Below are 26,554 nucleotides of genomic sequence, written 5' to 3' on the forward strand. Positions count from 1 at the left end.
GCTGGAACACGACCTCCATGTCCTACTCGGACCTACCTGACCTCTCCTGCAGAGCTGGACTAGCCCTTCAGGCCTGGCGCAGACCCCCTGAGCCAGCGGAGCAGCCGGTCGCACTGGGACCTGCCGGGGAGGAGCAGAGGGAATCGTGCCAAGCCCCATCCGGCGCAGCTCCCCCATGCACCCCTTCCCGCAGCACTTCTCCCGAGGGAATGCCGCACGGAGCAGGCTGCCCTGCTCTAGTGAGGGGGTCACCGAGCACAGCAATGCAGATACAGGTCCCGAGGCGAAGCGTAAGCCCAGCTGCGGCCGGGTAACACATGTCTCTATTCAAATCCACTTTTTGAACCAGGACCAGCAGACACACGGGCTGACACCTCTGATTTTATCTCTGCAAGGCAGGGCCCAGGGAGCCAAGGCCTGTGCGGTTTTACACGTATGCAAAGCTCTGCAGCCCCAAACCCACGGCGCTTCCCCAGCTCTTCCCTCCATTATCCAGGGCTGTGTTGGGAGCAGATTTCCACCCTCACAGGCCACTCCAGCCGTGAAGGAGCCAGATCAGGTTTCATACCCTGTCCCATGGCCAAGTACTGTCTAAAAGTTGCAGAGTCACTGCCCGGGGGCAGAGCAACAAGGATCCCAAATGGCACCTCTGGTCAGGGTGTTGTGTGCACACCTGGCAGCTGTGACCAGCAGGAACAAGCTCTCCAGCCCCAGAGGAGACTCTGCGTGCCCAGGCTTTAGCCGCACGTGTCGCACTGGGGGGCTGAGCTGCTCTCCAGCCCCCAGCATAAGCAGGTAATTAGATTACAAGCGCTCGGCCGGACACTGTCAACCCTGGCCGCTAAAGGACAGGGAGGAACCGAGGACAGCATTTCCCAGAAGGGCTGCGATGCCTCAGGTCAGCACCGTGCACCCCGCCTTCACTGCGGCAGCAAAAAGAACCGGACGATGCTTTTGCCAAACCCGACCTTCCTGGAGACACTTTGGTTGGGACTGAGAAAACAGCAGCATAATGTTGCCCCCCTCAGACTCTTTCTAATAGCACAGCCTCAGCTCACAACCGGGATGCTGTCGCAGCAGGAAAACCCCAACCTCCCCAGCCCACAGCACGGCTCCCCTGCCCAGGGCAGGCAGCGCCCGAGGGGATTTGGGAGCTTCCAGCTCCTGCTGAACCCATCTGTCCTCACCTCTCCGCAGGATAACACCTTCTGGAGCCTGTTTTTTAATTTTTTCTCCCCAGGGTTCCACAGGATCAGCTTTGTGCTTCTTCAGGGGTTTTAATGGAGCTCTCAGCCCTTCACCGCAGTTATTCGGTGTGGGGGAAGAGGGGTAGGAGCAGGGCTGGTCAGCTGCTGCGGGGACACAGGAGCCTGTGGGGCCCCTCAGCACCGGGAGGGAGAGGGCCTGTCCTCCATCTGAAACTCCACCATACCGGGACCTAATGCTGGGTTAGTCCACTTAGGGCCAGGCACTGCTGCAGCCACACTGGCACCCAGTACTCCTCCAGCACAACTAAGGAAGAGCCTGAGCCCCTGGGCTGAGCTTAAATAGAGCTCCTGGGCCCATGGCTGTGGGGTCAGGTGAGGCTGGTCAGGGCCATTAAGGCCCATTAGTGTTCTCAGGGCTCTGGCACTTTCCGTGTCACATCCTGCAAAGCAAAGCTGGGGGATTGCCTCCGCTCCCCTGCCACCCTGACCCAGGGCACAGAGAGACCCTGTGGAGCCGCTGAGCCTGGCAGACCGCAGGGTTTGCTTCTGGCATCGCTCCATCCCTGCTACGGCTCCACCCTGCCTGTAGGTGGTTTTGGGTGATACAGGAGCTATTTTCATGTCCAGATTTAGGATCTGGAGAGCAGAGCAGTAACTTAAGTTGTCCTCCCTGGTCCTAGATCAAGGTTGCCATCCCAGGATGCCCACACCACCATCTTGCAGCGCCAGCTAGGGTCTGGCTGATCCCAGACTGAGGGTCACAGCACTCACACATGGGGTCCTGGTCCCAGGAGATGTTCACTCCTCAAACTGGGCTTGCAGACTGCCAGCACAAATATCAACACTAGGGGCTATTGCATTGGGTGCTATTAAAAGGAGAAACAGCAGGAAGAGAGAGAAAGGCAGGTGAAGGGGAGAAGAGGGAACAGCCAGGTGCCCGCACCCATCTGCCCAGTGCTGGCTCCCAGCAGGGATGGTGCTGCTGGGGCATACAGGGCGGCTGCCTGGCTGCTGCCCCAGCGAAAGGCGGCTACAAGCCCCGGGAAAGACTAGGCACAGCCTCCAGCTTGAGCTAAAAGTGTTTGAAGAGAAGCCGATCCTCACTGTGTTGAGCTGGAAATTTCTGGAGACGCTTTAATTTATCTAATCCAGGGCCCTGACCCAATTAATATTCTATAGGATCTCCTGGAGCTCTTGTTTTGTTCAGTCCTTGGCTTCAAGGGCTGCAGAAGAAATTGAAAACAGATTATTGGGAAGAAAACTGCTTCAATTTTTAGACAGCTGTCTCTAGTGAAGTTGGCTTAATTTCCAATCATTCCCCAGGCGTGATGCAAGTCTGGCTATAAAAAGTTTTTCCCCAGTGACAGCAGAAAAACTTTGCTTAAAAGCAAAAGGTAAATACCCAGGAGCGGTGCTGAGCAAAGAAAGCACAGGCTCTGCCTGCGAGCCTGCTGGCCTCGCTCACACCTCCAGCACCTGCCGGCACCAGGTTACGAGAAACCCGGGTGGGCACCCAGCGGAGGGGCGCGGGGAGGCACGACGAGGTGCGGACCGGGGGTGCGGGGGTGCGATGCGGGGGCGCTGGGGGGCAGTTGGGGAGCCCGGGGGGCAGGCGGGGAGCCCGGGGCAAGGGTGCCAGCGGGAGGTGCGGAGCCAGGCGGGCAGCCCCTCACCCGGCGGAGCCCGAGCAGAGCGGCCACGAGAGGGAGGCAGAGCCCGTGAGCTGCCGCGGGGCCGCGGGGCCGGGCGCTGCTGCGGGGCCGGGCGCTGCTGCGGGACTGGGGGCTGCTGCGGGGCTCGGGGGCTGCTGCGGGGCTGCGGCACCGCCGCCGCCCGCCCCATATCGCGGCTCCAGCCCCCCGATGGAGGCGATGCGGGGCGATGGGCCCCGATTCGGCAGGGGGGCACATGCCGCTTGCAGCTGTCCCCGAGCGAGATGGCCGGCCACTCCCCCGGGACCGTCGGTTCGCCTGCTAGGCCTGGCTGGGGAAAAGAGGATGAGCACCTGAATGCCCAAGTTACGGCTAAAGTCCTTTGGAAGGGCTATTTTCTCTGCCGGTGTCAGCACGGATGCCAAGGCTGCGTCCCATTCCCCGTTCACACCGAAGACGTCGGTTGTGCGTGGGGTATCTTGCAGGGCAGCAGCAGGACCGGGCAGAGGGGAAAGCCTGGGAAGTCCCTGTAGTTCAGCTCCCACCTGTGAATCAGGGGCAGTCACCCCGCTGTGCCTTGCAGAGGGACTGTGCAGATAAAATGCATTGAGCAAGGCTGGAGCTCGCAGGGATGGGCTGTCAGTCCCCATGGCTGTATGTCCATCCCCTGTCAATGGTTCCGGTTCAGCCCCAGCTAACACCATGTCAGGTTGCTGATCAGCACCAGCTGGGGTCAGAACCCCATTTCCAGCACAGATTTGGTGCTCAAAAGCACAGTCAGGGGGCCCTGATGAAACCCCATCAGCAGAGGGGTGTCCTGTTAGCAGCCGGGCACGATCTGCCAGCACAGGACACTGTCATGCTCTGCAAAGCAACAGCTCCTTTGGATACTGCTGACACACCGCTGCCGGAAGACCTGAACATTTGCTGACAGCAAAGAGACCAGGCATTAATGGGACCAAACACACCTGGCAGGGAAGAGGCAGCCAAAAATCTGCAGAAGAGGTGTGCTGGCTACTGGAGGCCAGCGCTATGCCAGGGCCAGGAAAGCAGCTGGTCAGGGAAGGAAACTCAGGGCTTCTTGTGGAGGTGTTTTCAAAATCACATCATGCCAGGTTCAAGTGCGGACTTTCCAGTGACACGCAGGAGAACTGGCTCTGCGATACAAACGTGGCCCAGAGAGTGACTCACGTTAGCCCGGTGATGTTTTAAACACCTTGTTTCCAGCTAACCAAAGGCTTCCGAAAGAACAACCTGAGGTCACCCTATGGAAAACCACTCCTTGCAAAAATCAGCCTTCTGGGGGGATGCTGCACAGAGGGTGGCACCTGCGGCACAGCAGAGCAGGTCCCCCGGCACTGCCAGTGCGCTCCGTGTGCTCTGCCAGACCAGCGCCAGCAACGCTCCCAGCCGGCGCTCGTCTGCCTCGTGTCTTCCCAAGGCAGACCAAGAGCCCAGGGCTGCTCGCCCGCTCCGTTCACTGACAGGAGAAAGGATCGGGGAGGGCAGAGGAATGCAAACCAGGCTGGAGGACTCATTCATCCTCCCCACTCCCGGCTTCGGCGCGTTCCAGGCAGTCTTACTACAATGCAGCATTTTGTGCGCTGCAATCCATCCGTACACATGCTCGCCTCTCATCCTCTGCCAGGACTTACTCTCCTGAGGCACCTAGAGCTGAGTCTGTAATAAATCAGACAGCAGCCTCTATCCAAGACACAAACACCCCAGTTTGCTCTGCTGAAAAATGAGCGCCTAGCTTTTCATCTAACACCTGCAGCGGGCAGGCAGCGGCGCTGACCCGGGGTGCGGTATCACCTCCTGAATGAAAGGCACATTGCTGTTCAAACACTGTCTCCCTGGCCGGTTTGCTGCGCTCCAGAGTTTTTCTTTTCCCCGTACAGGGCAGGGAGCTGGCTCCTGCATCCTGATCCCTCAAACTGTGGGTCCCCTGGTCCGGCTCAGTGCTGCCAAAATGAATTTGAATCCTTCGGCCTGTGGATTCAGTGATGCCGGTGCTGAGTGTGGCCATTGCTCTCTAAAGAGCCGGTGAAAGAATGGCAGCAAAATCCTCCCAATGCACCAATGATGGAGGCTGCAGAGAGCCCTGGGAATGCAGGGCATGGAGGAGGAATGTGCTCCTGCCCAGCCACAGGCATCTGGAGAAACGTCTCCAGTGGGAGAGGTGGGCACGGGGGGCTTTGCCCAGAGCTCCTGCGGCAGCACACCGGCAGATCCAGCCCCAGGCAAGAGCACGGCTCTGTCAGCCACCGGAGGAAGAGTTTTGCAACGAGCAGCAGAGCTGCTCGGAGCCGACTCGCTGCACTGAGACACTTGGGAAAGTCAGAGAGTGATTGGAGCCAGGACACGGGGTGCGGCAGGGCGGCCACGCTCCCACAGACACCCAGAGAGAGTGGCCAGGACCCCAGCAGCCATGTCCACTGCATGGTCCCCCCACAGCACAGAGCCTGGGGAGAGAGCAGCCTGAGGTGGGGAGCTGACAGCCTCAAGCTCCCCGTGCTGCACAGGGGTGTATGGCCCCGCTTGGGGAAGCGGGAGCCGAGGCCAAACCCATCTGGCTTTGCTTTGCCTGCTGCTGAGATCTTTTTTGTTGGGTTTATTTTCACGCAAATACCTAGAACACAGAGACAGGCAGGAAAGTGAGAGCTGAAAGCAAACAGGAAAAAGGCAGGTTCCCCACACTTCTATTTTTAACACTGCAAACAGCCTTAGTGTCATTATATTTAGAAAAAAAAAAATTCGGAGCGTTTCCTGCCTCCCCTTTCAATACCTTCAGCTATTTCCTTGCAGATGTTTCCAGGGGCCAGGGCTCAGAGGCAGGAGGAGAGGAGCTGGGCTCTCACCCCGCAGACTGGCCCAGGGAGGACCAGGTCCTGGGAGAGGAAAGCCGGCTCGAAGCAGGTGCCTGTGGCCCTGTGTGGGTACAGGGAGGACAACCAGGCTGTGGAGGACATGGCCAGGTCCAAGCAGAAGCTGTGTGCCACCACAAAGCCTTCAAGCTGCCCCTCCATGAGTCGTAGCACCTTCGGCGCCATCAAAGGTGGCACAGGGTGGGTGTAATGCAGGGAAGGCACAGCGGCACCGTCACGGCGCGGGTTCAGGGAGAGAGGCTGCGGCAGCCGAGGCTGGAGGCACGGCTCTGCCCCACTGCGGGGACCCTGGGCTGAGCAGAGCGGCCCTGGGCCAGGCTGCTGGACAAGGGGCTGGCACCGCCGGCCTCCTTTCACACCCAGCACCACCTCTGTGATGGGGATCACACACGGGGACGGTGACCAGCGGCAGCGGCAAAGTGAGACCTCAAAGCCAGGGCTGCACATAGAAGGGTGGCTGATGTCCCTCGTAGCCACAGCCTCTGCACTTGTCCCTTCTCCGCTTGCGCTTACCAGGCTGGCTTGGCTTCCCCTTTGCTTTGATAGCTCTCGGCTCATTGCCTCGCACTCAAGGGCTGCGGTTTGCAAAGCGTTTGTGTTTAATTCTCATACAGGCGATCCAGAGCATGTTTTCTGGATGGCAGGCGAGTGGAGTGGCTTTGCCTGCGCAGGCGGTAGACCACATCTCAGCAGGACCAGGTATATAAAGAAAACCGGGGTTTGAACGCGGTCAACTTCTGGCAGTGGAGAGTGCAGCCAACTGCTGGGGAAACGGCTCTCCTAACCCCAACCACGCTGTGCTAGATGTGGTTTCCAGCAAAATCACAGCACGGGGAGACCAGGATTTCTCCATGTGGCCTGGGAAGCTCCCTGTCCCAGGAAGAAGATGGAAATAAATGTCAGAAACACATCATGGACAGCATGCACGGCAGCCAAAACACCTTAAAACACCCCCTCCAGCCTGGGCCGTTAGCAAGAGCTGAAGAGCAGCCTGGCTGCCCCATGGACACACTGCTCCCTATGCTGCCTTGGCAGTACCTGTAAGAGATGTTGTCCTTTATTGGGCTCAGCCAGAGCAGGGAGAGCAGACGTCTGTCCTGACCCACGGTGCCAGGGCTTCTGGGCTGCGTTTCCCTTCCTGGAGTCTGGTCCACAAGAGGAGCTGCCTTGTGAGATGCTCCTCTGGGGCTCTGCCAGAGAGGGAAGCCTGGCTGGGCTGGGAGAAGCTCCTGGGACAGGCCGAGCCAGAGGCAGGCTGCCGTGGCCAGCCCTGGGCAACCAGGTGCAGGCAGTCCCATCGGTCAAACACTCCCTTTCTATATATCTCTGCCCAAAGCCCTGCAGCAGGTGGAAACCCAACCCCAAAGGGTCTTGATTTGAGGACTACATGAAGGATGCCCTGCAATTCCCAGTACAGCCCAGCCCATCCCAGTTCCCAGCATGGCCAAGGGCGGGAGGCAGTCCTGCTGCAGCTCCACCACGAGCCGCTGGGCTTTTTCCCAGGGTGGAGATGGTGGCTGCGGCGGGAGCATTGCTCTGGTGACCCCCAGCAGGAGCTCCTGCTATTTTTCACCTGTGGCTGCAGGGATCTGGGCTGCTGTCACGGCATGCATGGTTTTCACAACACCGCCCAAGATGTCTCTGCAGATGGTCCCGGAGGTCTGCGGCCAGCTCGGCAGGGCAGCGATGCTCAGCGGGCTCCTCTTGCCCCGGCTTGCCTGAGCTCGCAAAGGGAGCTCAACAGCGGGCTCCTTGGAGGAGCCATTCCCAGTGGTGCGGTCAGAGCCAGGCAAGTGCCGATCCCGTTGCCAGAAACAGAACTGGACTGGTTATGCAAGTGGAAAAGGCGATCCGTGGCGAAGGAGACCAGCCCAGAACGAGCAGATGCTAATCCAGAACCTGACACATCCCACTGAGTCACGAGTCACTGACAGGCTTTTTTTTTTTCTTCTCTTTTTTTCTTTTTTTCCATCCCTTTTTTAAAGAAAATAATCAAAAAACTTTAGTCAGAAAAGGAAAAACTTCCAGAACAGTGTCCCTTCCCATGGCCCAGAGGGCTGCGGGTGCAGGGACCCCCTGCAAGCAGGGCTTGCATGGCTGAAAGGCAACGGAGTCCCGTTAAATAAGAACCGGGGAGTTTTCCTGCAACTGCTAATGAAGCGTCTCGGGGGAGTGAGGTGGGGGGGCTGCAGTGCAACAGCATCAGGTGGTGGCTGAAACCTGCAGCCTCACTCTGCCAGGTAAAGCTGGAGCTTTCACCACAGGAGATGGAGACATCACCTTGTTCGATGGGCAGCGGCAGCGCGGAGCCCGCCGAGCTGCTCAGGCGGGCAGGTGAAGCACTCGCCACCGCAGCTCTGCCCGCCCCGCGCTGGCAGGGCACAGGTAGCTCCCACCCAGGGGCTCCGTTACCTGCTTTTCCTATTTCTGCCTCTCCGCTGCTGTGGTTTCTGGGGACGCTCTCCTGAGAAGAAGCCTGGGTAGTGGGAGACTTTCATGGTGGGGTTTTCCAGTGTCCCTGGGGAACAGGGGGACAAAAATGAGCCTGCCGCAGCCCTTCTCCTTCCCTTTCCTCACCACGTCAGGGAAACCACCAGTTTGCGGGAGACCCCCATGCCCCAGGACACTGTCCCCCAGCCTCTGCTTTTTCTTTTTTTCTCAGGAGGAAATTCCTGCCGCCTCCAGATGGCCGCAGGCACCAGCTTCGCGGGGACTTGCAGGGGATCTCCCAGGCTGTGCTTCCTCCTCCTGATCTGCGTTTGTGGGTGCGCTTCCCCAAGACACAGCCGTGCCCTTGAGGAGGAAGCATCTCTCCCGTGCAGACTGACACCGGGCTGTACGCGGCTGGGGCTCAGCCAGCGCGAGGTCTGGGGACACCATCCCCTCCAGCTCTGTCCCTGCGGTCCTGCAGGTCTCCAGCCCCCGCAGCGCCCACGCAGAGCCCCTGCCCCGGCTGTGCTGGCTGCCAGCCCACCGAAACCTCCTCCCACCGCAGGGGCCAGCATTAGCCAGCCTGGCTGTAAAGGGCCAGTCTTGGCTCTTGCTCTGTGGTCAGAGCACGAAAGAGGCCCAGCCAAGTAGGCTGGTTGCTTTTAATTTTCCTCGGGACCTGCGTGAGGCAGCTGCCTCCCTGTTCCTTCGTGGGGGATTCTCGTTTAGGGGCCACCGGTTTGCAATTAGCTGCTCTCCCACCTCCCATGGCAGCAGGTCACCCTGCCCCGTGGGCAGCCTGACAGCCGGGCGAGAGCGTGCCCAGCCAAACACCTTTTACAAATCATTCTGCATACTTCGCATTCTCGGCTGGTTTATGAGCATTTCAGCTCCTCATATTGATCAGGGCTGGAGCCGAAGTAATTACATTCATCAGAAGTAATTTCCCCTGATTTTGAGTCATATTTGAGCTGGTGCCCACCTCCTCCGCTCACCCCTCGACACAGGCAGCTCTCTGCACTCGCTGGTACATACTTTCCAGGCGACATCGTTGCTTTCATAACCATAGTGAGACCGAGAGGTTTGTTTTTCTCAACCAGATCCCACACACACACTAAAGGTTTCAGTCACGTCTTTATTGATTTGGCCGGGGATGTGGACAAGAGGAGGTGCTTTATCTGAAGTGCATGCTCGGGAGAGGTCTGCGGATGTCTCTGGCATCAGGAGGGGGCAGAGGAGAGGGCTGTGACCCCTCTGCACATGCACTGGCCTCAGGCTTTCTAGTCTTGCTTTATTCTTTGGGGTGGAGGTAGGAAGCGGGACTCACCCCCAAAGCCTTCAGTACAAGCCCCGGGGAGCAGCAGCAGGTCCCCTTGCCAACTGCTTTTGGGTGGTGACCAGTCATTTGGGTTTTTTAAGCTCTAGGTGTGAACGAAGCACTGGTGCAAGACAGGTGAACTGGCAGCTCTTCCACCCTGCCCAGACCAGCCCCGCTAATGCGCCCAGTGTCCCTTCCCTGCACGAGCCAGACTCCTGCCAGCCAACAGGGATGCTAAGAAATGCCTGCCGCACAAGCTCTTTGGGAAGGTCCCAGCAACAGCCAGGAGTTTGCAAGGAAGCTGGGCAGGGCATCCGCTGGAGACACGCCAGCCAAGGAGGGTTATCTTTGCCCCAGGTCACTGTCCCTTCCCCAACACTGTCACCCTCCCTTCCCTGCACATGGTCCCAGCATCCTGGACTCCGCGCTGCCCTGAGCGGCTCCGCCTCGCAAGCGCTCCTGCTGATGGCAAACCAAGGCCAGCCCTGAGGGCGTGAAGGGCTGTGACATTTGGGAACAGACACAACCCATGTCACCCAAACCCCTTCCAGCACCACCCGCTTCCCAGGCACAGCACTGGCTGCTGCGTGGGCGCAGCACTTGTATCCTCAGAGGTCTTCCCAGAGTCACAGCAAGTAGGGCTGGAAGGAAACACAGACATCACCCAAGCTCTCCCTCTCTAAAGCAAAGCTGGCTGCAATTACATGGTGAGACCTAAAAGCGTAACTGGGCTTACCTTAGTGCATGCCTCAATTTGCAGCGTATTTGATGCTTGCAAGGGACATGGCAGCTGCTTGAGAACACATAGCACACTCAAGCAAGACAAGAACTGAAGGAAAAACACAGCCTATTTTAGCCTGAAACCACAAGAAAAACAGAGATAGTCAAATAAAATGAGCAATTTGATCAGGAAACATGACTTAGCCATGCAGCTCCATGGAAAATACCAAGGGCCTGTCAGTAACCACACAAGGTCAGGATCTGGGGTTTATATCTTGTCTGAAAGACAAAACTAGTGAGATTTTTTTAAAATAAGTTTATATTTGATGACGTTTGATACCAAAAATAACTCTCAGAGGATCATAATGTTTGATACGTGATGGTTTCTGACACTGCTTTCCAAATGATAATGGAAAGACTCATCTGGCTGAAGTTTCCAGGCTTTGTTTTAGAAAAGTCTTATTCTTTGGGTTATCTGACTGTTTAGCTTAGGGGGACAATTATGAATTGCTCTCGTCTGGACTGCAGAAAAAAAAAAAATCACAGAATTACTGCCCAGGGTTTGATATGTCTATTAAGAAAAAGCGTTGTCCTTTCACAACAGCGATACAAGGCTGGGCTGTACTAATGAGAAGCCCCTCAGTCTGAATGATGAGATCTTGCTGTAGTTTTGGCTAAGCAAGGTTGTGATAGTCCGTTTGCTCCCCGTGTAATCGCGCAGCTCCTTCCCCTTGGCAATGTCAGACTTGGAGACCAGAACCAGCACTGACTCCCATTTATCAGTGCTTCTTTCCAATGAAACCTACTCAAAAATCCCTGGAAAATGGTGAAGGATCAAGTGTCCCCACCACCAGGCACCGCTCCCCATCCAGAAGACCCTTTCTCCTTGGGAGAAGACAATGTCTGGCCGTTGCTCGCTCCCTCGCTGGCCTGGCCGTGGCGGCTGGGAGCTTGGAGGGGTCAGCTGGTCCCAGATGAAGCCGAGGTTTTCTGACGTAGTTGCCTGACCATCAGAAGCTGGACGGCAGCCCTGAATTCTTTTCTCGCAAGTCACTTGGACAGGCCCCAGATGGTAAATACTTTCAGTCTCTCCTAGCCCCGGTCTGGGGTGGAAGCAGTGACCTCAAGGTAAAAGATTGCCTGGCCCGTCCCTCATCCCTCGGGATGGCTAGTCCTCCCAGCCCGGCTCTGCTCTCCAGTTAAGGTGCGAGAACCAGAGGGAATAAAAATGGCCAGACAGGGATGGAAATGGCCACCACCACCTCTCTCGGCTCTTGCTGTTTGAAACTGGAGCCGAATTCATTCTGGGTAGGAAACAGCTGTCCCATCCTGCCAAAAATGAAGGTATTTCAAAGTTTCCCAAAGCCGGGGTGTTTCCAGAAGTCTCATGAAAAACAGCCAGCAGCCACCCCAAAGTATCCAACAGCAGAGGGAGATCTGAGATGTCTCCTTTTCGTCTTGGTGCTCCTGGCTTTTCCAAGCTGGGTGTCTGTCCAGCTTTCCCACCCTCCAAGGACAGCCCTGCTCCCCTGCAGCAGCGATTTGAGCCAGGAGTGCCCAGAAGCAAAGGGAATGTTCTCCCCATCAAGGTATGGAACTGGGCTCACCCTAGACCCATCATTTCACTGTTGATACCAAGAGGAATAGAGCCAGCAAGGACTCAGGACAGCCCAGGTTCTCCCCAGCAGAGATGAACATCCAGACCCGTGTCTGACTTCAGCCAGCTCTAGGGACGGCGTGCAACACTGTGAAGAGTAAAGAAGGGGAGAGTCTCGAGCAAAGGAAGGGGATGGAGGGAGACTGTGGTCTATATCCATCACAGATGGATGCAATTTCAGCTGAGCAGGGTGCACAAATGAGAGCTTTGCAGTGTTATTCATGATGGCACGTTAAATGGCACAGACAGGAAAAAAAACAGCTGTCTAAAATGTAAATTCACTGGGTCAGTTGCTTCATTTCTATAGAAACAGCAGAGCTTGCCAGCGGCTAACTCAAAGGAGATGTATTCAGATCCCTGTATCAACTATTTTCTTGCACAACTGACCACAAAAAAAAAAAAAAAAGAAAAAATTTACAACCCCAGAAAATCCTGACAATAATACCATGGAAACTGTGGAGCGCAACATATGGACTTAATTACTAGCTATGAAATCACATGTATGGTACAGAACACGTATGGGGTACGTGCTCCAGAGGGGAAGGGTTATAACTGAGTATTTATAAAATAAACTGCTAATGTGCTGCTCTCGTGCGGCTTTGCAAGCGCCAGGGCTGTATCGCTTTGCCGGGCTCTGCCTGCAGCCCCTGGCCCCCCGGCAGGGTGACCTGGGACGTGGGACCCGGAGAGCCGGGAGAAGGGAAGCTCAAGCCCAGGTCACCCACGGAAAAGGCAGAGTCACGCTCGGGAAGGCAGAGTCATGGAGGAATTTGGGGGTACCCCTCCAGCCGGCTCCTCTGGGCACCCCCAAAATGCAGCGAGGAACCAGCTGGCTGGGTGCGGGGCGGTAGATTTGGCCCTTCTCTGACTGCTTGACTCTGTCGCTGCCTGAGCTCTGCTGGCTTCCTGGTGATGTCATACCACCGCAGTGATGTCACCTTAGTGAAATCTCAGTGACATTAGGTGTAGGGGGGAAGCAATGTCCCCTCTTGTCCCAAGCTGAGGGAGAGGGCAAAGAAGGGGTCACCACCGCAAAGAGCCAAACTTGCCCCCAGGAGAGGGCAGGCAGGGGCATCAATTGCCAGTGGGCTCGCCCAGGCAGCCCTGAGCCCCAGCCCCCCCGGGGGTGCCCTGCTACCCCCCGAGGCCTCACGCACGGGGCTGTTGGCTGCTCCCAGAGCTGCCCACTGAGCACGACGAGAGGTTTTTATTTCCCTTACCAGCACCGTCATCTGATTTCTAACTGGGAAATGAAGTCATGCCCATTAATCAGGAGTCCCTAATAAACATGAGCCTGGAATAATTAATGGCACTCGCCGTCCCCCTGCGGCGAGGCTGGATCAGCGCTTTGGTCGTTCTCGAGCCGTTGCTGATAGAGGCACCGCAGCCGCCTCCGGGACGTCTGGCTGAGCTGCGGCATCCGGACCGCAGCAGCTGGCATCAGCGGTGGCATCAGCTCCGGGGAGCGGAGGAGAAAACAGCAGCACGAGACGTGCCTCCAGCCTTTGGCACCAAACCTTCTGGCGGGCGCCTGTGGCCTGAACCCACCTGCTAGCGAGGACGGAGCAACGCGTGGTCCTCACGCCATCCCTGCCACGGGCCCGGCTGCCTCCGCGCAGGGCCTGGGTGATGCAGGGAGCTGGGGCTCCTCCACCAGCAGCGGAGACGCCAGCGCCGGGATCGGTGACAGCAGCCTTTGGAAGGTGGCCTGGTATTTCCACAAGCTGCCATGACCTCGTTAACAGACTGATTGCAGCTAACGAAGCAAAACCAAAGCGGAGAATCGGGGTGGTAAAAGGAGAGCTCTGACCGCGCGCTCCTCCCCGCCGGGCTCTGCCCTCCCTGCTCCCTGCCCTGGCTCCCAGGCTGTGGCAAGCGGCGGAGCTGAGGTCGGGGTTCTGCTCAGGTGGCCGAGAACCTGTTGTGCAAAAGCAAAGGGAAGGGAAAAAAGGGTGGAGGAAGGGATGGGGCATTACTTCTAGTTACATCGTGTCAGTGCTCTGCTTATACGGCACCCAGCCCCTCCTGGGTGTTTGCCGACACATACCATAATAATGGCGCACGGCAGCGGCGCTTGTCCTGCCTGTGGGACGTGGAGCCTGTGTGCAGCCACCGGGGTCCGTCCCTTGGGCCAGGGCGGGAGCGGCGCTCCCGGCCCCCAGACCATGTCCTGCAGGCAAGGGGCTGCAGGAGAGGAGCCGGCGAGAGCCGCAGGGCACCCCGTGTCCCGTGTGAGCTCAGGCCTTTCCTTCGAGCTCTGGACTCACAAATTCCCCTTGGTGCATCTTGTGATAAGACCTGGGGGATGCGAATGTGGAGAAGGGGCTCAGTTTCCAGAAGGTCTTGAGACGTTTAGTTTTTTCTCTCCTAAGAGCCAGCCTAGCATCCCCAGACGCAGTGGCCGAGAAGAAAGCTTGCACAGGGCAGACTGAGAGGTGGTAAGGCATTGTGGGGAACCTGCTGAGCACCCACTTCTCTTCCCCAAACTTGGATTTTAAATTCTCATGATTTCTTAAGGCGGTCATAATTTTTCAGGAGCTAATTTTGGGTTTACGAGGCTTGAAATCAGCAGGGCCAGGCTGCAGCCTTCTCTGCATCATGTAGCCAGGGCAATGCGACACGACGTGCATGCAGCCCCCCCCGCGCCAGCAGCCTCCCTGGGCAGCCGCAGCCCCACGCAGGACAGGGATGCCATGGCAGCACCACCACCACCGCACCAAATTCCTTTCCTGCTCTTGCTGTGCCAGAGAAACTGAGAAGGGAATCGCACCTCTACTGCCTGGAGAGCTTGTCTGGCAAACCGCTGCAGCCCGACTCGCAGGTAGACAAAAGCAAGTCACACGCTGCCCCTGCGATGGAGGGACGGGATCCTGCCCTTGGCTTCGGGGCTCTGTAGAGCGTGGGCAACTCACCCCTCTCCCACAGCCTGCCACGCACTGCGTGCTGCAAAAAATACAGGGGTGGGCGCCCTGTTCCTGCTTGGTCGTGGCAACGTCCCAGGGTGGCAGCAGGGACAGCCCCACCAAACCCTTCAAAACCCGGGAGAAAGACACCGGCTCTGTCTGGGCTGACCTTGATCAGCAGGAAGAGGCATGGACCGTCCGTCCCGGTCATGGCTAGCAGCAAGGAGCCGGTTCACCCCACCAGCCTGGCTCCCCAGCCCCCCTCCCATACTTCCCGGGTACAGCGTCCCTTCCCTTCGCTCGCTGCCTCGGTGGGCAGCACGTTCTCACCTTGAGGGGAGTGGAAATGGCAACTGGAATGGGAGCTGGAAAGAAAAAGAAAGAAGAAAAAAAAAAATCTTGAGGCTTGTCCAAACCTACTCATGTTTATATTGGAGCCTGTGAGTGACATCAGAGCAGGGAGAATATAAACACCAGCAGGACCTACTTGGGGCTTTAAAACCTGCGAACACTCCGCTGCCTCCAAACTGCCTGGGGGGTGATGTGCTGAAGTGGCGGAGGGGAGAGCAGCATGAGGCTCCAGCTGGAGAAGCAGCTCCTCTTCCTCTCCCTCCTCTGCATCCTCTCCAAGGTAAGGGAGACGGGGCCCTGGGGTGGCTTTAGCCTTACTCGGGGAAGCACCCGGTTCTTGCAAAGTGAGACACAGGGAGGACTGGGGTGTTACAACGTCCCTGCTCAGAGCCCGGTGGTTAACGCCGGCTGGCCGGCAGGCTGTATTTGTCCAGTCCCACGCGGCAGAGCTCTCCTTGGGGGCAACATTTGCCATTAAGCAGCAGGGTCTTAACATCCGCGGGCCAAACACCTCCCATTGTGCAAGTCCACCGAGCACGCAGGAATGACAGCAATGCGCTCTGTTTGCTCGCCCCGTCCCTGCAGCTCTCCCGGGGCTGTGGTATGCGTCCCTGGAGCGAGCGAGCGGCAGCTCGGCGGTAGCAGCTCCCGCAGACTCCGTGGTCCCTGCCCAGGCTCCCGAGGCAGGAGGCCAAGCAGCGAGCACCAGCCCCGGCATTACTCAGCTCTCCCCCCGCTCGCTGAGATGCTCATGTAAAGCCAATGCCTCCGACAGGATTTGCGTTGTTGTAGTCATTTTTTTTTCCTCTCTCTCTCTTGGACTCTGTGTGAAAATATTTGCCTGTGCGGGGAACAGGAAAGTTGAAAAGTTTGGGGTATCTCAGCTCCAAGTTCTTCTAATTGCTGCTTGCATCCCAAGGCAGACCTGCAAGCAGGGACATCACGCAGCGTTGTGCCTATTTGGCTCCTTTCCCAGACAGCTAAGATCGCTGATAGGAGCCACATTGTCCTCTAAAGACAAGTTAATTACAAGGAGCAGGGGGAAATGGATTAATGTAGTTGGCTTGGCTAATCTTTCTAAAACATTGACCTGTAATAGCAACCTCCTGAAAGATGAAAAATGCCCTTGGCTGCCTGGGCAAGCTGTGATGGAGAAACGACTCCTGCCCCAGGCGCTCATGAGTGTGTGGAGAGTCACCAAGAGCCCTTGTGCCTCCAGCCCAAACCTGGCTACCACAGCCAGTCCTTCAGCCCCTGCCGCGAGTCTCACTCTGGTTTCTGCCACACTTATAATGCTGCTCATTGACAAAACCAGAACAAGACCCAGGCTGTTCAGCCCATTTCAGATATATTTCATCTCCAGTTCCTGGCACTGACATTTCTACAGCCCCATAAAAAACATGTGAATTGCTGGAAACAGGGAAGAGACAGCACATCAGTACCCACCTTCTCTGTCTAACGGGTCGTGTCAGCCCTGATGCTACTGGGAGAAACGAAAAGAAAAAGAAAAATGGTATCTAAAATCCATAGAGTCCAGTTGAACCCAGTGATCTCTTGGCAGTCTCAGCAGAGACACCAGTGACTGGACCAGCACGGGGCTGAAATTTTTGGTTGCACGTTTGCTGAACTGCTGCCTGTGTCGCACGTGCTGGCTGCGCGGCGAGCAGAGTGGCAGGGCTGCCCGAGAGCGGCTCAGAGCTGCTGCGGGCGCTGCCAGCACAGTACTGGCAAGGAATTCACCTCCAAATTGCAGAGCCAAATCACTTGGCTTCGGGCTCTATATGCAACGGCGCTGTCAGATACGACATGATGGGAGCATGAGCGCTGCCTGAAAAAGCTGTTCGTGCCAGGGTAATTGTGCAAGCAGAATGAGCCGTGGATATGAACATCTACCTGCCCGCGTGAACTCCTGCAGGCACAGCCCTGGCAAATGATCGGCTGAGCAGGCAAGTGTCTGCGGTGCACAGCCCCGCTGAAGTAATTGCTCAGTAATAGCTGGGAGGGGAAATGTAGCTCAGTCCTCGAAAACGTGCCTATCTCAGGGCTCCTCGCCCGGCGGGCCAGGCCAGGCAGAGGATGCTGCAGCCAGGGAGAGGCGGAGGAGGCAGCTGGACCAGGAAGGAAAGCAGGGAGGGTCGCTTGGCTGCAGTTCCCCCCCATGGCCCCGTTTCTTGGCTGTTAAGACCGCTCGGAGAGAGGTGCTGCGCCCTCATCGTGTGCCTGCATCCCCTGCGAAGCCACATCTCCAGCCGGGCGCAGCCCGCTGCCTGGGGCAGGCAGGGCGCAGGCTGCTTTCCCTCCCTCCCGCCCGGCTGCCGAGGGCAGCGTGCGGCCGCCTCCGGGGCTGGCGGCCCCGTCAAACAACCACCACTACATGGGATGTTCGCGTGGCAGCTCCGTCCTCCTCCTGTGTATTCAGAGCAGTGGTGCGTCTAAGTCCACATCCCGCAGAGTGCTGAGCAGCCCTGGTTCTCCCTGGTTTCCACGGGTGCCCATCATGCTGCACCTTTAGAGGACAAAAGCTTTCCAGGCTGCTTCGCTGTATTCCCAAGGATTTTCAGAGCCTCCCTCCACTGAAGGTCCGCATCCATGACTGAGAGAGGATTACCTGGCTGTCCCAGTAAAATAGCAGCCGTTAAGGCAAAAACAACTCGTGTCGAATCAGCGATGGCTTTACCTCCGCAGGTGTGTGCCCAGCTGTGCCGGAGACCATGCTACTGCCCCTGGGTGCCACCCCGCTGCCCCCGCGGGTCCCCCCTGGTCCTGGACGGCTGCGGCTGCTGTAAGATCTGCGCCCGGCGCCTGGGAGAGCCCTGCGACTTCCTCCACGTCTGCGACCGGAGCCAGGGCCTCGTCTGCGACTACAGCATGGCGCCCGCAGGGACGGGAGCCACCTGCAACTGTGAGCACAGGGGTGCCCGCTCCCACCGGGGGTGCCCCCGTGCACCCCAGCTCTGGCCAGGGCCCCGGCCAGCGCCAGGCATCCCGCAGCACTTTCAGGGAAACGGTTAAGGCTCCAAAAGCAGCTCTATTGAGACTGATGCACACGGCTTGGCCGCAGCTCCAGCCAGCTCTCGTGCCGTTTACCGACTGGGGATTCAGGGCAGGGTTGGGGGGGTCCCGGGGATGCTGCAGTCACCCTGCTGGGGCTGGAGCCTGGGGTTCCTGCAAAAATTTCAAAGAAATTTCTTCTAGCTTGAAAACCCTGAAAGGCAGGGTCTGAGCTGAAGGGCAGTAGGTTTCTCACCAACTGGTGAGCTGCTGCTTTGAAAATACAGAGAGATGAGAAGAGGTAGGGAAGGGGAGGAGGTTGGGCAATGCACATGTTGCTGCAAACCCGTGCCTGCCCCACACACCTCTCCGTCACTTCTGTGGCCCCCCAGTTCAGTCCCTTCGTGCCAGCCCCAGGGTTTCCCCCAGCAGTCCCCTCCGCCATCCACAGCTCTCTGCCACTTTGTCCCTAACGGACTCCCCGGCTGTCGCTTGCAGTTGAAGACAGCGAGGAGGGCTGCGAGGTGAACGGCCGGGTCTATCGAGATGGGGAGGTTTTCCAGCCCAGCTGCAAACTCCAGTGCCGCTGCCTGGACGGGGGCTTCACCTGCGTCCCACTCTGCCAGGAGGACATCCGGCTGCCCACCCCGGATTGCCCCTACCCGCGGCGCGTGGAGATCCCGGGAAAGTGCTGCCCAGAGTGGATCTGTGAGGCCCGGGACCCTCATCTCCTTCGGGATGCTGGGGCAGGTAAGATGCAGGACATGCCAGTGAGGAGATGCCCATGCAGGTCTCTGGGGATGGTCCCTTCACCCCAGATCGTGAACATCAATAGGAGACACCTCATTGCACATTTCCCCACCTATGCTCGCAGCACCCGCAGGTCATGCTGCACGGTGCCTGGCTCCAGCCGCCCTTTCTCCCCTCATCTCTTTTCATCCAGCCCCCGGGGCAGCGTCCCCACCGCTGCCGTACCTCTGCCAGGAGTGGGGCACCGAGTGGAGCGCCTGCTCGGCCACCTGCGGCGTGGGCTTTTCTACCCGCGTCTCCAACCAGAACCGCTACTGCAGGCTGGAGACTCAGAGGCGGCTCTGCATGGCCAGACCCTGCCCGGCTCTGCCGGCAGCATCCCCGGCGGTAAGTGAGGGCCTCGGTGAAGCGGGCACCTCTGGGCAACAGGTTTGACCGAGAAAGGCAAATGCTAGCCAACACGAGCCGTGAGACCCTCAATCACCTGTGGGCACCCCGTGACCCCTCCCCAGCCATGACCTGACCGTGACTCAGGGACAGATAAACCATCTCCCAAAACTGTGCTTGGAAAACAGCTGATGGCAGGTGCAGATCTGAATTTTGTGGTCTCTGAGTGTCTGAATCCAAGAGCATCACGTAACCCTGAGCCACACAGATGAGCTCCATCTGCCCCTATGGCCAGAGATGCATTTGCAGCTCCTTCCTGGCTCCCTGGGTACACCTGAGAGGTGGCTCTGCCACCCCTTTCATTAGCTTGGCACAGCCCCAGTGGGGACACAGTGCAAAACCGCCTTGCTTGCATGCAGCCGGTGCTTTTTGGGGCCAGGCACCGGCACTGTCACATGCCCCTGCTCCCTAGACGTGGGGGACATGCCACCACCCTGCTCCGTGTCTCCATCACTCTCTTCACGCTCTGCCTTTCCAGAGGGGAAGAGGAGGCCATTGGTAGCCGTACCCACCCCGGTCGCATCCTGGAGCCAACGCCTCATCCCGGCAAAGAGCCTGGCACAAGCCCATGGACTGTGGTTTCGGCAGAAACAGAGGACGCGTCCCTTGGGAAACTGGGGAAGAGCTGATGGACTTTGGCTGCAAAGGAGTGTGGAAATAGAGAACAAGATCCCCGTGTCACCCAGCACCTGCCTCCTCTGTGCACCCCACTGCCCCAGGCAGCGTTACTGGGCAGCATCCCTGACTGTCTTAGGCTGAATGAAATGGAAAATGGGGAAACCCTGCTCCGAGTGTGAACCCACACGAGCAACCAGGAATTGGTCCTTTCCCAGATGGGTGGGGCTTTCGGAGGGGTGCTGCTGCTCCTCTACCACATCGCGCATGCAGCTCTGCGAGGGCTGCGAGAGACACCACCTCCAGCACCGGGACGCCCAAATCCCCGGGGGGAACCCTCACGCCCCGGTCCCTCGGGGAAGGAGCAGGTACATCAGGCTGCGCACCACAAGTCACCGCCGCGCCAGGCTGAGCAGCTCAACCGTGCACAAGCTCGGCCATCCCACGATATCCACCCAGCAGCCCAGCAGCCGCCTTCCTGGGCATGGGCAGAGGCGTCCTGCTGATGGCAGCTCTAATTCACCTTCCCCGCATCTCTCCAGAATAAACATGAATCTTCCTGCTCTGCCTGGCCTCCTCCTCTCCAAAGCGCTGGCGGTTTGGCAGGGCTTTGGCGAGCGAGGAGCTCAGACGCAGGAGACACCGCTCCGCAGCACCAGACATACCGCCTGCCATCCAAGCACATAACCCATGAGCCGAGGCCAAAAGAAAAGCAGGAAAAAGAGAAAACAAATCGCAAAGATGAGTCGGGGCCGCCTCCCGACGGGCTGGAGCTGCTCCAGCTGTGCAAGAGTCGGCGCAGGAGAGCTGCTCTGCAGCTCTGGCTTTACTTTCTCGCAGCGATAATCCTTCTGGGTGAGTGAAAAATGAAACCCAAATGCCCTCTAACGGCCTCGCACAAGCATGCAGAGGGAACGTGCGTCCCGCGGCGGGGTGAGAAGGGCAACTGGAAAGGAGCGGCGGTTTAGGTGACACATCCAGGCGAGATCTGGACTGTTTAGATGTGTATTCCTGGAACTGAAAATAAAGATATGCTCATCTAGGAGCTTGTCTGGGCCTGTCTGTGCGGGGTGAGCCCTGCTGCTCACGGCCAGCTTGGCTGCTGCCGGAGAGGTCTGACCCAGGACAGGGCAGCTTGGAGGCACCTCAATTCAGGCTGCTTAGAATAAGAAAATAACAAAGAAAGAAAAATGTGAATCAAAGCACTGAAAACATTACTGCAGTGTATTACATCCCGTATTAAATTCTGCCCTTTTGCTTTTACCCAGCCATGAGCTCCATCCGCTCTGCCGATGGGACCAACCCTGGCCACAGCGGTGCTCTGCGATGCGCGGGAGAGCACGGCATGGCACTGGGTCTGCAGCCCCAGGCAGAGGCCAGGCCATGCCTCTTCTCAGCAACCCCAAAACCAAAGCCCTAATTCTCCTCCTGCAACTCATCCCTCCTCCCACCAGCCCCACGCCTCCTCCGCTCCCCAGGGCCAGGATTTCCCCAGCATCGTGCCACCATCGTCACCTGCTGACCGTGCCCCCGACCCAGGCCAGCGCGATACCAGGGCAGATTTAGGGGTGCAGGGGCAAAAGGCTGGATGGCAGAGGGAGATCCCCTCTCCTGCCCGGGGGAAAGCCTCCCCACAGGCAGCAGGGAAGGCAGCAGGGCCAAGGCAGCCGCTTGCCCGCTCCCCTGGCCCTTGCAATTGCCGAAAATAAAATTAAAGTCAAGGATGCTTTTCAGTCACCTCTTGGGGGGGAAAAAGAAAAAAAAAACAAAAACAAAAACTCACTGCTCACGCAGTAAAACATTGCTTACAAAGCAAATTATTTACTGTCATCATCTGGCGCTCTGCCCAAATACGAATCATTAATTCAGTTTGATACAGGGGACACGGTGAGGCAGGCAGCAAATCGCAGAATGAACGTGGCCCTGCCTGCGGCTTCTGTTGGCTTTTTTCACCTTTGCAATGGCCATGCCAAAAAGGCGGTGACACAAGGCTCATGTAGGCTTTAAAACCACAATGTTCCTCGACTGTCATGGATAAGAGATGTTCTGTGTACTGAAAATCCTGGGTTTTAAGCCAGTTCTTGTTTCAGCATGTTGGGACACGGCCACCAAGGCCAGGTGAGCTGCTGGCAGGGAGTGCAGCCGGAGCTCTCACCCCCTCCCGAATCCTGCCCAGCCGCCTCTGGGTGATGGTAAAAATCAAAAGGTCACTTTTTAAGCAACAACCTGCAATTCTCATCTCAAACAGAAATGACTCAACGCACCTCTGCTATGTTTTTTTTTTTTATTCTGCAAAATGTCATTTCTCCCTGCTTCACTAAGCAGAAAACTTCTAAATAATGAATTAATGAATCCAAATAAATCAGAGTTATTTTTCCCTAAGAATACAGGGAAATCAACTCTTGCAATTTGGTTGCCAGGCTCACAATATTTGCTGTTCCCTCTAAAGCCCTGCTACCCTGGAAACATGTAGTTATTTGAGGATCACATTTATTGCAGCCTCTGATGCAGCAGGTCCTGGGCTTTGCCCACTCTTGGGGGGCACTAGATAAATACTCTGCCATCCGCAGGTGATGGTGATCACCTGCAAAGATTAAAAAAAACCCCAAACCAGAAGACAACCCACCCCTGCCCTCAAGGCATACTGCCACATCTGCACGCCTAAATGGCACGTGGTTTGACAACCGTATTCCCGAACCAGCGGTGAGCAGCAGATCACAGCTCATTTCAGCGCAAGCACACGTAGCAGCTGAAGGAGAAACTGTGTGGTAACGCATGAGTAAACAATGTGCATCAGATTATTTGTTTTCCAAGCCGTTCTCATGACTGATGATTTTTAAAAGCATGAAGTTGGCTGGGGAAGGGCTGGATGAGCCCCTCATTAAAGCTAAACATTTTCAGATACCCCCTTGAGCACAAGAATGCAGTGCTCAGTAAAAAACAGTAGATCAAGGCTCTTTTTTTGCTGTTGGCGAAGAGCCTTGAATTGGTTGCCTGAAAGCCCATCACTGAGGTTACGTGTTTGCTAGCCATAGGACCTCTCCCAGCCCTCTGCTCTCGCACTGCCCGGGACGCGCTGGCAGCAGCATCGCTGCCGTGTGCCGGAGCCGGCAACAGGGGGGTATGTCCCGACGCGTGATGCTTGGGCAGAGCTGTGTGGTAGCACCTCTATTGCGAGTGGAATCATGGGTCAAGTGAACACCTTAAGCACACACGAGGCAGGCACAACAGAGGAGCCGTGCTGCCGCGTGCGTGCCTCCGGCAGGTCTGGGGAGCCGGAGATGTGGAGGGCACGGGGCTGCAGCCGGGCACGGGGCTGCAGCCGGGCACGGGCAGTGCTCCCTGTCCCCTGCCCTGCTCCTCCCTTCCCATGGCTGTAGGCACCCCGCCCCAAGCCTTCATTCTGGGGACAGAGAAAGTTTTGCCTGCACTGCTGAGGGCAGCTTGTGACCATGCCCATGGTTACAGCTGTCCTCCCAGCCAGCCGCCACCTCTGCCTCCCCAGTGCTGGATGCCCTGGGACGAAGGGGACCGCTCCTGGTTTGTTCCTCTCGTCTCGCTGCACTTCTGCACCTCCATGAAGTTGCTCTGCAGGTGCCAGCCAGGCTGCTGGAGCAGCTGAAAGGCACGGAGGCGAAGGGGGCAGGGGCAGGAGCAGGGCAGGATGGAGGATTGCCTTCCTGAGGGGTGAACCCCCAGGGACCCTGCTGCTGCTACACCAAGAGCGCTGCAAACCTCAGAAAAGCCGTATCCTCACCCCATGGAAACAGCTTTTAAGCTTCGCCTCTCAGGGCACGCCTGTAGTGGCTAGATTTTATCGCGTAGGCAGGAAATAACATACAGCCTTTCCCATCGTTTATCTGCTCCAGCGAGCACTTTTTGGAGTCAACACACTGATGCTCACAAAAAGCAGCTACTACCACCCCGTGCCTCGGACTTCCCTGCACTGCCGTGCCTGAGCATGGTCCAGAGGATGCGGACCATGGTTCAGCTGCTCCCAAGGAGAGGAGGGCAGTCAGGACGACTCGGCAGGACTCGTCCCACTCCTTCCCCACTGGAGGATGCGATACAGCTGCTTCCCACCCCCTGCCCTAGGTTGAGTTCCAGGAAAGCAGGTGGCCATGGCCCTTCCCTGGGCCCAGCCCTTCGCCCGAGTTGTTTTGCCGAGGCCATTTTCCTATGGCTTGCCAGGGTAAACCTTCTCCCTTCTGACTGCTGGCCTGTTTACTCCTGCGCCTGGAGATAAAGTTATTTCTGGCCTTGGTTATGCGGCAGCGACTGCTCAGCAAGGCAAATGGTGGCTCGCTGTCCTTGGGGGTCCTCTTGGGGGTGACCGGTTTTAGCTCTTGCCCCAACCTCACAGTATCTGGGTGTCTTCTGCGTGACATCCCCGGCGACAGGGAAGGCAGGAGGGGAAGGTCACTGTCTCACATTTCCTCCCCGCATGGGTCAAAGCTGCTCAAAGCGGGGGGGGAAGAGGAATTTTGTGTTTGGGGAGGGAAGCAGGCAGCAGGAGCAGGTTGCTGCTGCGTGCGGTAGGGAAGCTGCGGTGTTTGGCAAGGAGCGGGGCTCACTGCTGCCTACGCTGGGGACAGGCAGCCTGGCACGCCTCTGCCTGCTGGCTCTGCCCACGGCACCGGCTGCCTGCTGGAGCGGGGCTGGCAGCACGAGCCCCATGGAAAGCTGCCGGTCTCTGCCTTGCCCCCGCGCCCAGCGTTTCAGGATGGACGGCGTGGTCTGAGCCGCGGGGCCAGGAGAACGGCCGTCAGGAGTAGGTGAGGGGTGGCTCATGGGGTGCAGGTTTCCAGCCCCCGATCTGGAGGGATGGGGGGTTTCTCCTCACCCCGAATGGGACAGAACAGAAGCGGGAGCGGACGGAAAGCTTTGGCCCCTGTTGCCAGACCGCTCCCCTCCCGCCTCCCTGCTCCCTTCCTCCCGCTCCCTCCAGGCACACACGGTGTCCGAAATAGCCGCGGGCCTGCGCGTCCCAGGCGCCCGGCTCAAAATATCTCAAGTGGGCCGGAGCAGGCGCCGAGGGAGCAACGGAAGCTGCCAGACGCGGGGACGCTCTGCTGAGGCGGCCCTCGCCGCATCCTCCCCACGCTGCAGGGGAGAGCCCTGCGCCCCAAACCCCCCGGCCCAGGCCCGGCAGGAGCGGGGAGGCGAGGGCAGCCGCAGCCTGCGCTGGGGAGCGCCGGGGAACACGCTCTGGGCACGGCGCTGCCGGGGCCGCCGCGCCCCTGCCACGGGCAACGGGCACCGCGTCGCCGGGCACCGGCACCTCCGAGCACTGCCGCCACTAGCACCGCCCCGGCAGCGGCCACTCCACCGCGGGCAGGGCTGCCACAGCGCCCGATGGCCACGGAGGCTCTCGCCCCGTGGCCCGGGAATGGCAGTGGGGCTCTGTGCCCCGTGGATGCCGCCTTTGCCCAGCGCTTCTTGCCTGCTGTCTACCTGGCGGTGATCCCCCTGGGGCTGGCGGGGAACGGGCTGGGGCTATGGCACCTCTGCACCGGGCGCCAGCGTGGCGCCCACCGTCCCCTTGGCCTGCTGGTGGGCAACCTGGGCCTGGCCGACCTGCTGTACGTCAGCACGCTGCCCTTCCTTGTCAGCTACTACCTGCGGGGCAGGGTGTGGCTCTTCGGGCAGGGCTGGTGCCGGATCACCCGCGGCCTCTTCCACCTCAACCTCTACGCCAGCATCGGCTTCCTCACCTGCATCAGCGTCCACCGCTACCTGGGCATCGTGCACCCGCTGAAGGCACGGGGCAGGTGCCAGGAGGCAACCTCTTCGGCGTGGCTCAGCGCGATGGTCTGGGCGTGGGTCGTCGTGCAGGTAGCTCCTGATTTTGCCTTCAGCAAGATGGATAATATGGGGATGCGGTGCCATGACACAACGGGGCACGAGAACCTGGGCGTTTATTTGCCGTACACCGCAGCCATCACCGTGACTGGGTTCGTCATCCCATTCCTCATCATCATCAGATGCTACTGCCACGTGGTGGTGGTGCTGTGCAGGAATGACACGGTGGACCTCAACCTCAGGAGAAGAAGCATCAGCCTGGTGATTCTCGTGATGGTCCTCTTCTCCATCTGCTTCCTCCCCTACCACATCTTCAGAAATCTCAACTTGTTGTCTCGAGGTTGGCAGCTGCAAGGGTCCTGCACACAGGCTTTAAAGAACATCTACATTTCCTACCAGGTGACCCGGGGCCTGGCCAGCTTCAACAGTGCCCTCAACCCTCTGCTCTACGTGATGACCAGCAAAGACTGCATGTCACGTATGAGGATCATCCACCAAAGAGCCAGCCAGTCCCTGGGGTCCACCTTCAGGAGGAAAACCTCTTGCCAGGGGGATGAGAAGAAGATGGGCATCATTCTTTGTGAGGAGGAGGCTTCTGATGAGCTCTGAGGTACCCAAAACCCCCTCCAAAGGATGAACCACTTCAGTTTGCGCTTGGCATCTTCTTGGGAGCAGCCTTCCCACCTTGATGTCTGTTTTCGAGAGAGATGGCGACTGCAGCATCACTGGCTCCAATCTTACACAAGGGACAGACAGGACTGCTGGCATCAGAGAGAAAACTGGGACCAGGTTTTAGAGCAAAGCTACTCAACCCAACCATTC

At 58.1% G+C, this 26,554-nt stretch overlaps 2 protein-coding genes across 2 annotated transcripts; both read left to right on the forward strand.

The window, feature by feature from the left end:
• Nucleotides 1-14,187: 14,187 nt before the first annotated feature.
• CCN5 (cellular communication network factor 5) lies at nucleotides 14,188-19,303 on the forward strand (the record flags this gene model as incomplete). Its single annotated transcript, XM_082007168.1, has 4 exons — nucleotides 14,188-15,407; nucleotides 17,813-18,029; nucleotides 18,617-18,868; nucleotides 19,062-19,303. The coding sequence occupies exons 1-4, from the start codon at nucleotides 15,348-15,350 to the stop codon at nucleotides 19,301-19,303; spliced, it is 771 nt and encodes a 256-aa protein (XP_081863294.1). The 5' UTR covers nucleotides 14,188-15,347.
• Nucleotides 19,304-24,949: 5,646 nt separating this feature from the next.
• On the forward strand, nucleotides 24,950-26,341 carry LOC309410879 (P2Y purinoceptor 1-like; the record flags this gene model as incomplete). The annotated part of the gene is made up of 1 exon (XM_082007367.1): nucleotides 24,950-26,341. The coding sequence occupies exon 1, from the start codon at nucleotides 25,286-25,288 to the stop codon at nucleotides 26,339-26,341; it is 1,056 nt and encodes a 351-aa protein (XP_081863493.1). The 5' UTR covers nucleotides 24,950-25,285.
• Nucleotides 26,342-26,554: the final 213 nt, after the last annotated feature.

Source organism: Phaethon aethereus (genome assembly GCF_964289735.1).
Source record: "Phaethon aethereus genome assembly, chromosome: 16".
Classification (NCBI taxonomy): Eukaryota; Metazoa; Chordata; class Aves; order Phaethontiformes; family Phaethontidae; genus Phaethon; species Phaethon aethereus.